Consider the following 10,408-nt stretch of genomic DNA (forward strand, 5'->3'; position numbering starts at 1 on the left):
ACCCCTAGGGTGGGGGGTCGAGTCATTAGTGAGATACCATTTTGGAGGGGCTAAAATTCTAACCTTGTGTCAGGACCTACAAGAAGGGTCTCAAGTAGACAATTTCTATGGGGTGTAAGCCAACCAAAAGTTAACGAAGGCGTGCGTAGGTTTCCTCGAGCCGAATAGAGATTAGCCCTCGAGTGCAAAAGCAAATGATAATATTGGAGATTATGCAGGACTATATATAAAAGATTCCTTTTTGGCTCTCTTTAGGCTTATGTCTCTTATCTGTATGAGATATTTGTTAACTAATAACCTAATAGTTTAAAAGAACTATAATCCCGAACCCATAATTTCGTTAAATCTTAATATTAGGGCAAAGTGTAGAGCCACATGGCAGTAGATAAGGCAAGTAGCACCTACTGTTTCATCAAACTACATGAGATTAAAACCCTTTATTCTTTGTATCTCAAAACATTGTTCTTCCTTTGAATCCACTTCATCAAAATTTACCTAACAATCTCACTGATTTCGACCACTACACTTCACCTTCCATATTATTTCTTCTTTTTTTCTTGAATCTTTCAGTTAGCATTATTGTCTTTGCTGCTATATTTTCATGCACACAACATTACTCCCATTTCCAACTTAAACATTCAATAATGGTGGAGACTCTAACGCTAACGCCGTCGTCTTCATGGCGGTGGACTCAATTCCACCACCCACGTCGATGGATCCCTTCACTATTCTCCAACCAAAAAACCCTTTTCACTGCTCTTTGGATCGTCTTTATATTTTCTGTTTTATATTGGCAAAGGGATGTTACTACCGGACTCTTGTTTTTCCGGCGGGATTTTCCGGTAAAGCAGATGCCTAAGCTCCGTCCGATGGCTTTTAACTTAACGGATTTTGGCGGGGTTGGTGACGGCGTTACATTGAATACGGCAGCGTTTGAGAGGGCAGTGTTAGCTATTTCTAAACTTGGTAAGAAAGGTGGGGGGCAGCTTAATGTGCCACCTGGCTATTGGTTAACGGCGCCGTTTAATTTAACCAGTCATATGACTCTGTTCCTTGCTGAAGGTGCTGTTATATTGGGTATTGATGTAAGTATTATTCTTTATCTGTTAATGTTAAAAAGTTTAAACTTTGCATACTGAACTGTAAACGTTAGCTTTTTTATTTACTTTTTCTTGTATTATTACTTCACTCTCATTTGGCTGCTGATTGTTTATAATTTCCTCTATGAAGTTTTGCATATGTAGGGGAGCATTGCCGTAACCGGTAAAGTTGCCTCTATGTGACTAGGAGGTCACGAGGCTGAAAAAAAAGAGTGTTGCTTATAGTGATAGACTAGTTTGCTACACATGATTTGTATTATGGGGTTGTTGAGAACTGAGAGATGACATTGTATAACTGTGTATGATATATATAGTTGTGTATCATAATTGGTAAGAGCGCAACTTGTGATGTGTGGGTTTGGCACGTCACAGGTTCGAATCCTGCCTCATACAAAAGTCTGTTATTTAAGTGGAGAAGGGTAGAGGGGCGGGCCCATCATCTACCAAGTTCCAAACCGTGGGCCATTGGTGCACTGCGATTTCTCGGTTGACAAAAGATAGTGCGGATCAGTGCTGTTTTGTTTCTTGAGGCGTAGATGGGAAATTCGGATGAGCTATTATTAGTGGATCTGTGCTTGGACTCTTTCTCTAATGACATCAACCAAAGACATGTAAAACATTATTTGCTGATTACATTGCATTATTAGAACATTTATGATACTTGATAGGAACTCTAAGTTTCTAATTGTGGGTGTCCCAGCTGGCCCTCGGTGATTTTTTCGGTTAGCAAAAAAGTTTTTAATTGTGGTATGCTTTCCACCTTCATTGCTATGTACATCCCGTGTTGGTGGTGAAATCGCATATAACCGTATCATCTTAACTTGTTTGAAATTATTTTGTTGTACGGATTACCTTCCAGTACATCGTAACCTGATAACATATTAAATTCAGCATGAATTTCTTGTTTCCTTGTTGATGGATTCATCAATTCATCTGGCTTTCTGTTTGGTTTTGTATTTATAATCTTCAACTTTTGATTCTATTCTGTTTCCAATTCATTTTCAGTGCTTGGTGCGGTTGGCAGGTAACTATTACAGTCACAAACTCATGTTTCTTTGTCTCTAGCTAAAACTACTAGGAAGAACAAAGGAAGATAACACACTTGAGATGTTGTTTAAGCTTAAGACAGGTTAAAGGTCAAACTCTAGATTGGGGCTAATCTCAGCAAATCTGAAGTTTAATGATCAAAATTAATCAAGTACTTACCAACACATTTTCAACTTCTCTTATTGTTTGAGTCAAAGTAGGACTAACTTAATAGAAAGTATGCAGTATGTTGTGAAACATATCATAATTGGACTAGAGATCTGTAGCGTGAAGAATAGGAGCAGGACTAATACAATAGCGCCGATGAAATATAATCCCATCTGGACTGGAGATCTATAGCATGAAAACTTCTGAATAGTGTGCCTCATTTGTGAAGATTAACTCCTTTTCCATGGCGCGTCAACATGGACCTTTGGACCTCTGCTTTAGCCGTACCCTTAGTTCATCTCTTTAATAATCTCTAATTCACTCAATTGCTGGTTGTTTTTCCTCATTCTTGCTCTTCATTGTGGCATTGCCTATGTGTACATAGTTTTTGAACTTGCTTCGATTTATGACTCCATGATCTTGCTATCAAAATAAGCTTTTGTCAACTACTTGTGACTGTTATCCAAAAAAATGGATTAAGTGATCTAGGAATCGAGTTTAGTTGCAGCTTTTGCCTGCATTGACTGTGTATTTGACTCATGGGTGGGTCTTTGCGAAGTCCAAATTAAAAGGATTTGTTAACGTCAAAAATTTCTAGTTGATGTATGTGTGTGTTGCCTCTATTCATTTCCTCCCCCACCCCAAAAGGTATTGCTGCTGAATATTTTCAATTACTGTTGGTAAGGAGGAGAGGGTTCTGTAGGAGGTTTAATTTTTGAACTAACTGGAAACTGTAGTTGGTGACGAATGATGCTTTCGTATCAATATATCGTCCAGGTAAGGCATGCATCAGGTTATTAGGCAGATAATTTCTTCCTTTCCACCTTTTATTGAGCCGAGGGTCTTTCGGAAACAACCTCACTCTCCAGGTAGGGGTAAGGTCTGCGTACACACTACCCTCCCAGGACCCCACCTGTGGGATTATACTGGGTATGTTGTTGTGCTCTTAGGCTTGACATTATGTGTCAATGTTATAGCAGAATGTACTTTTTCCAACTAAGCTCACTATTGAGTCAACTTCCCTGATCGCTTTAACAGGTTGTTTTTGTTTAGTTCTTGTTCATTTTTTTTTGTGAGTGTTTGGATATTGGGATTATTGTGAGAGTACTTTTTTCTATTTTTGTTTCATAAAACAAAACACAAATATGTGTTTGGACAAGAAAACAAAAGCAACTGTGCAAGATACCTAAACATCTTAAAGACAAACTGGCCTTAGCCCATACAAAATGGTTTTTCTGCCTCATTGACCTTCCTATAAGTTTGTCTATCTCCGACCTTGAGTGCCATTAGTACGTTGGAGATCCTGAGATACATCTATTTAACGAGGGAAGGATAGCATCAGTCTAAAGATTATTATAAGGCATGCAGCTATTTGCCTTTTTAACATCATGGCTAATGCCTTTGGGTCACTCCGCTGTGTTGCTTAAAAAGGTAAATAAGTAACTGGCTTAGAGGATTGTTTTGAACTGCTGGTGATAATTTACCCACATACATTGTCGACTGTAGAGTAACCAGAGTAGCTGCTTAAAGGGGTTGCATAATGTCAAACATAATAATTATGCCTCGCTGCTTAGAGCCAATGTGATTTTAAGAAATAACAAGCAGTTGGCAAATAACAAAATCACAGACAGCCTTGGGAAAAGTTCTCCTCTTACATCTGTAGAATGGTCGTATTATAAGTTCTTGGAAACTATCATTTGCTTGAGGCCTTCTACACTCATTAGTCATTACCTACTTCTCAGAAAGTACTTTGAATTTTGAACATCTAATGTTTGAAGCTCTTTGCATCTTTGGCTATTATATTGAAACCCCAATTGTCCCATTACAAAATGTGAACCTCCACAACATGATTTCTGTTTAACGAAAGGGTGGTTTCGCGTCTCCAGTAGTTATGTAAAGCTTCAGCACCTGCTAAACTGTGTAGTACAAACACAGTTCCACTTTTTCCTAGGTTGAACTGGATAAATTCATGCAATCACAAGAACTGAAACCGCTTGCGCATAAAACCATTTCAGGGAACAATGAACACACGGTTATGGAATGAGTTTGTGGACTCAGTACCCTTAGTTTGTTGTTGGAAAAAATGAATGAGGTACTTGCAATCTGAGGAGATGGATCATATTATTCTTCAACACTGTTATGTACATACTAACCAAGAGATGTGTTAGAAACACATTGGTTTCACCCACTATTTAACTTAATCCTATCTATTTATTGGTGCAATCTTAACAATATTCCATAGGGAGAATTCCATGTTAAGAAAGGTGCTGAGCCTGCTTAGTAGTTAGTTCAGTGTAGACTGCTGAATTTCGTTTCCTCTATGGAAGTGACATGCCTACTTGCTCTATTCCAAATATGTCCAGCTTTTTATTTTGTTGGTACCAGGATCCACTTTCTTGGAAAATATAATCCATAAGAAGTTTCTCATATTAATCACTATGCAAAGTTAAAGAAGGGGATTCAAGTCCTAATGGATGAACTGCAAGTTCTGTCTATATGGTGGCGTTTTCTGTTCTTTTACAATTAGTTCCATTTGTTAGTTGGTTAAAATAGCCTGATAACTTTTTCATATATCTAATTGTATATTTTAAATTGCTGAACTTACGTTTCTGTATTTCTCTGTGTATATCTGTTGCTTAACAGGATGAGAAGTACTGGCCTCTCATGCCTCCCTTGCCTTCATATGGATATGGGCGAGAGCATATTGGACCACGCTATGGGAGTTTAATACATGGCCAAAATCTCAGAGATGTTGTAATCACAGGTTTGCGGCTTGTTTCTGAATGTTTGTAGCTATCACACTGACCCTGTAACTTCACCGGAAACAGCAAGTATTTTGCTATGCGAAGTTCCTACAGTTTCCAAGTTGTTGAACATAGTGATGTATTTCTATTTTAATATTAGTTATACTGTCATCATTATTATTGCTAGTGACTAAGTCCACTGCTGAGTATTGGAATGAAATGGGTTCCAGCAGTGAAATAAGTAAGATTTGATGATACATGTACTTTACTCACTGCTTTGCACTTACAGATTTTGAAGAGTGAAGTATTTTAAAATGTTTGCAGAAGTATGAAGCGAACCAAATTAATCTGATTATGTGCATGTTTTCTTGGTAACAGGGCATAATGGTACCATTAACGGGCAGGGTCAAACATGGTGGAAGAAGTACAAACAAAGGCTTCTTAACAACACCAGAGGGCCGCTTGTCCAGATTATGTGGTCTAGTGACATAGTGATCTCTAATATAACATTACGTGATTCTCCATTTTGGACGCTCCATCCATACGACTGCAAGAATGTAACAATCAAGAATGTCACAATTTTGGCACCCATCTTTCATGCTCCAAATACTGATGGCATAGATCCAGGTGAATAGAAAACCTTGAGCTAGTAACCACTTTTATAACTGAGGATTAGGTTCAGTCAGCGTTATATGTGGGGTCAGCTGTGAATAATTATATTTTAGACTAAATCTTATTGATTTCTTGCGGAACCTTCTGATTAGTTAATCAAATCAATAATAACCAAGCTAAAATATCTGAAGCTAATTTTGGTAACATAATTTTTCCATTGATATTATTCTAAAAGACTTTGATACACTATATGCACTTCTTTATTGTTTACTTATTCCCCTCTTTCTCAGTATCAACTCTTGATATTTTAGTATGGTGTGAACAGATTCATGTGAAGATATGTTGATCGAGAACTGTTACATCAGTGTTGGTGATGATGGCATTGCGATAAAGAGTGGTTGGGATCAGTACGGAATTTCCTATGGACGCCCTTCAACAAATATAGTCATCCGAAATCTTGTCGTTCGTTCAATGGTCAGGTAAGGTCTCCAAATAGGCTTGTGCATTTCCATTCCTTTTCATGGCGCGGATGTTTTTTACAACAGTTGCACCTATGATATTTTGACATATATTAATATTAGAATCATAAGAGCAACACAATAATTTACATTACATGATATTCACTCTGGTTGAACATCTTGGCAGTGCGGGCATATCGATAGGAAGTGAGATGTCTGGTGGGGTATCAAATGTCACTGTGGAAAACGTCCATGTCTGGAACTCAAGGCGTGCTGTTCGCATCAAAACAGCAGCTGGTAGAGGAGGATACGTACGACACATAGCATACAGGAATTTGACATTTGAAAATGTTAGGGTGGGAATTGTCATCAAAACAGATTACAATGAACATCCTGATGGGGAGTTTGATCCCAAAGCCGTACCAGTACTAGAGGACATAAGCTACGTATCAGTACACGGTGAGGGAGTTCGTGTGCCCGTGCGTATCCATGGAAATTCAGAAATTCCAGTGAAGAACGTGACTTTCACAGATATGTCGATTGGGATAACATACAAGAAGAAGCACATATTCCAGTGTGCATATGTTCAAGGTCGTGTTATAGGTACTGTCTTCCCCGCCCCTTGTGAGAACCTTGACCTATATGACGAGCAAGGACATCTGATACGACGTTCTGATTCTCAGAATGCATCGGACATAGATTACGACTTCTGAAACAGTTTCCGATATCCCCTGTTTCCAGGGACAATTTTCCCAGTGGCCAACCTTTGTTACTATTTCTTGCCTAGCCATTTTCTAGTTTTTCTTTTTCTATACCTGTAACTTTCCTCTTTCCCTCTCTTTGTACATAAAAAAGAATGATTCCTTATGTATCCAAATTTCCAACAGCCATTCAGTTGTATGTAATGTGGAAAACAGCTTGAAGTTTTTTGCACTGTTTCAAACTTTTTATGCCTTAGATTAGTTGCTTGGTATATAGGATGACAATGATTGTGTATTAGTTGCACGGCCCAACTGTTGCTCTTTTTTCTTTTTCTTTTTTTTCTTTTAATATTTTTGATCTTATCGCTAATAACACACTTGATCTTCTTTAGGAAAAGAAGAAAGAAAATATGCTTTTGTCTAATAACGTATAGAACCACGGTTATTTGTATTGTTATTTTTTTTTTCGTTATTTGTATTTTAATTTTTCTAAAGATTTGTATTATTGTACTATTCACTTTGTAATGTCGAAGTTTGACACTTTATTATACAAATATTATATAATACTTCAAGTATAATTAGAGTATTTCTACATAGGTTCCACACTTTTTTATTTTTAAAAAAGTTCTGTGCCACCCAACTTAAAATCGATTATAAAAAATAATTAAAAAGTCAGTTGAAAAATAAGTCGTAATGTATATTCTCATTGATTAAATTGAATAATATATAGTTTTACCCTTTTAGTATTTTCAATCGTGTTAGTGTATTACTTTTTGAATTATAATACCAATTAATTTTATTCCCAAATAGTTGATGATAAGGTATTTTTTTGGGATTCTTTGAAATAATAATCATAATTTTTTATTATTCAGAATTTTTTAACAAGAACATTTGTATTTTATTCTAGTTTAATGACATAAATTAATGCTCTAAATACTAATCAAATTGACTATAAATTGAAGTATTACAGTTTTTTTTTGTTTTCATTTGATATGATTGAGATATTATTAGGGGGGTAATAGAACTTTCTTCACCATAATTATTTATTGAAAATTTTTAAAAATAGTTAAGTTTATATTTACGTATTTTAAAATTTATATAATGTTGAACTCTTTATTGAACACAGAGGAAGTACCCAATTAACTTTGATCATAATGGGAGAAGTATAATCCTTCATAATGATACTTATTATGCTACCTAATATATAATGATTTTAAAGAGAAAAAGTTTTTCCAATTTAATTGTCTTAATTTTTGGTTTAGATGATTCTCAAAATCATGTTTTAGAGAGGGATCCTTTTTATTCAATTTGAATAAATATCAAATTCTATAGGAAAAAGGGACTTGAAAATATATTTTATTCTTAAATATTCTTTCCTAATTTTATAAAGTATTCCAATTGGAATTTAAATTTAATGAGAATAATAATATAAGAACATCTGATCTACATAAATTACATAAATAATTCTACATAAATTACATAAATAATATAGCAATAGCACGGAAGATTTCACCACTTAATGGTTGAAACTTGAAAGGGGTGAATTTGTTTGGTCCAAACAATATATTGTTTTTTTTTTTAAATTAAATAAATTTTATTTATGCATAAAGAATTTAAAAACAGTTAGAATAATGTTAACACACTTGTTGAATCCAAGCCTTTTAATTTTAGCACACACGTGGCAGGTAAAGTACGAGCATCAGAGACCTGTTGCGCAACAATGATATATGATAAATGATATTGTGGAGCGGGTTGCACGCCGCAACAATTGTTGAGGCTATGTGTTTGTATTTGAGTATTGATTCTTTATTCTTTGTGAACCTACGCTGTTTTTAGTTGTTACTCTGGATTATTGTTATTATTGTAACTCCCCATAGCATGTTTCCCCCTCCCATGTTGGTAATTGCTTTGTATTCGATTTCCGCTGTATATCTATAACTGCACAGGTTTATATGGTGTCCGGTCTAGCCTCGTCGGGGTTAGGCTAGACACTTACCAGCACATGGGGTCGGTTGTGCTGATACTACACTTCTGTGCATTTTTGCACAGGTCCAGGTTTTGAGGAGCAGCAGCAGCAGTAGTACGGGAGCAGGTTTCCATATCACGAGACTGAGGTAGCCTTGCAGGTGTCCGCAGGCCCGGCGTCTCTTCTCATTATTTTCTTTTAGACTGTTGCCTCCTTGTTTCGAGACAGACAGCTGTTATATTTCTTTCAGACCTTTGTATTTAGTTTATTCTTAGTGGTTCGTGAGTAATGTGACACCAAATCTTGGGTAGAGGTTGTTTTGACTATTTCGCGTTTTAAATTCACCATTTTTAAGACAGACTTCCGCTATTGTTCTTATTAGACTTATGTTCTATATTGATGTTATAAACTATTAAAGATAATTGCTAGTGATTGAAAGGTGATTAAGTTGGCTTGCCTAGCTACCACGAGTAGGCGCCATCACGACTCTGATGGTGGGAAATCCGGGTCGTGACATAAGACAAACAAACTAAACAAATAAAGCAAATAAAGAAAACAAACACCTCAATCGAATATCCTAAAAACCAACAAGATCAAGTATCAGCTCGAACCTACAACTTCCTAGTAGAGTAGCCAAAGCTGTCACACCCTTTTTTTTTACCTACACTAACCCTCTTAAATTAATAAAAGTGATTTTGAAGATCGAAAGGATTTCAATTATGAAAAGTGACAAAAAGATTGTGTTTCAAAAGGATTTTCAGAGTCGTCGCCTGTCATTTGATTTCGATGTGCCAGGTCACCATTTTAAAAAAAATGATTTTTCCTTCTAAAACACTTTGGACTCCAAAACTAAGTCTACACCAGAGATTCGGGTAAGGGGGTTCATTTGACTTGGGGAGAAGGTGTTAGGCACTCCCCAAGTCCCGTAACTAGTACGGTTGCATACTTGATCTAGTTGGCTTTTAAAATATTCAAATTGAGGTAAAAATAAACACACAAGAGGCTCGAAGTCGTCCCCACCTAATAAAAGAAAAAATAAAAATAAAAACAAAAATAAAAATACTACGAGTTCTACTGTCTACCTCCGAATATAAAGTCTTCGGGGCATACCCCGTATAAAATATATATAATGTCTACGGGGCATTCCTCGGATAAATTTAACTAAAGGGGTGACCTCTCACCACAAAACAAGCTAAAGCACGAATGCCCTAAAGGTTTGCCTACCTAAGTGTGGCCGGCCTGAGTCATGCTCCTAGCGTTCAATGAAAGAGCTAATAATAACTAATCAGAAATATTAAAACAAGTCACATTAAACACAATTCTGTTTTTTTCAATTTTTCAATACCACTGCCCCTTTTAATTCAACTTAACCTATTAGTTCACTTTCTTCCTTCAATTGATTCATGAGACGTCCAAGTCAATCACCACGAGTAAATTAGATTCTAGATATTGAACGTCACGTTTTCGATAATAAGACAGATACTAACTTCAAATCACTTCAAAGAGAACATTATGAGGAAACATATCAACAGACAATCACATAATAAAATTAAAGGATTTAAGAGAAAATAGAAGGGAATGGACCTTAATCGATACCGTTAACCACAAAATAAATCAGATGGACGAGCTTGGA

At 36.1% G+C, this 10,408-nt stretch overlaps 1 protein-coding gene across 1 annotated transcript; it reads left to right on the top strand.

Moving 5' to 3' along the window:
• LOC109228530 (probable polygalacturonase) lies at positions 414–7,107 on the top strand. The gene is made up of 5 exons (XM_019393650.1): positions 414–1,085; positions 4,938–5,058; positions 5,417–5,665; positions 5,976–6,129; positions 6,296–7,107. The coding sequence occupies exons 1-5, from the start codon at positions 645–647 to the stop codon at positions 6,819–6,821; spliced, it is 1,491 nt and encodes a 496-aa protein (XP_019249195.1). The 5' UTR covers positions 414–644; the 3' UTR covers positions 6,822–7,107.

The sequence above is a fragment of the Nicotiana attenuata genome, chromosome 7, assembly GCF_001879085.1.
Source record: "Nicotiana attenuata strain UT chromosome 7, NIATTr2, whole genome shotgun sequence".
NCBI classification, from domain to species: domain Eukaryota; kingdom Viridiplantae; phylum Streptophyta; class Magnoliopsida; order Solanales; family Solanaceae; genus Nicotiana; species Nicotiana attenuata.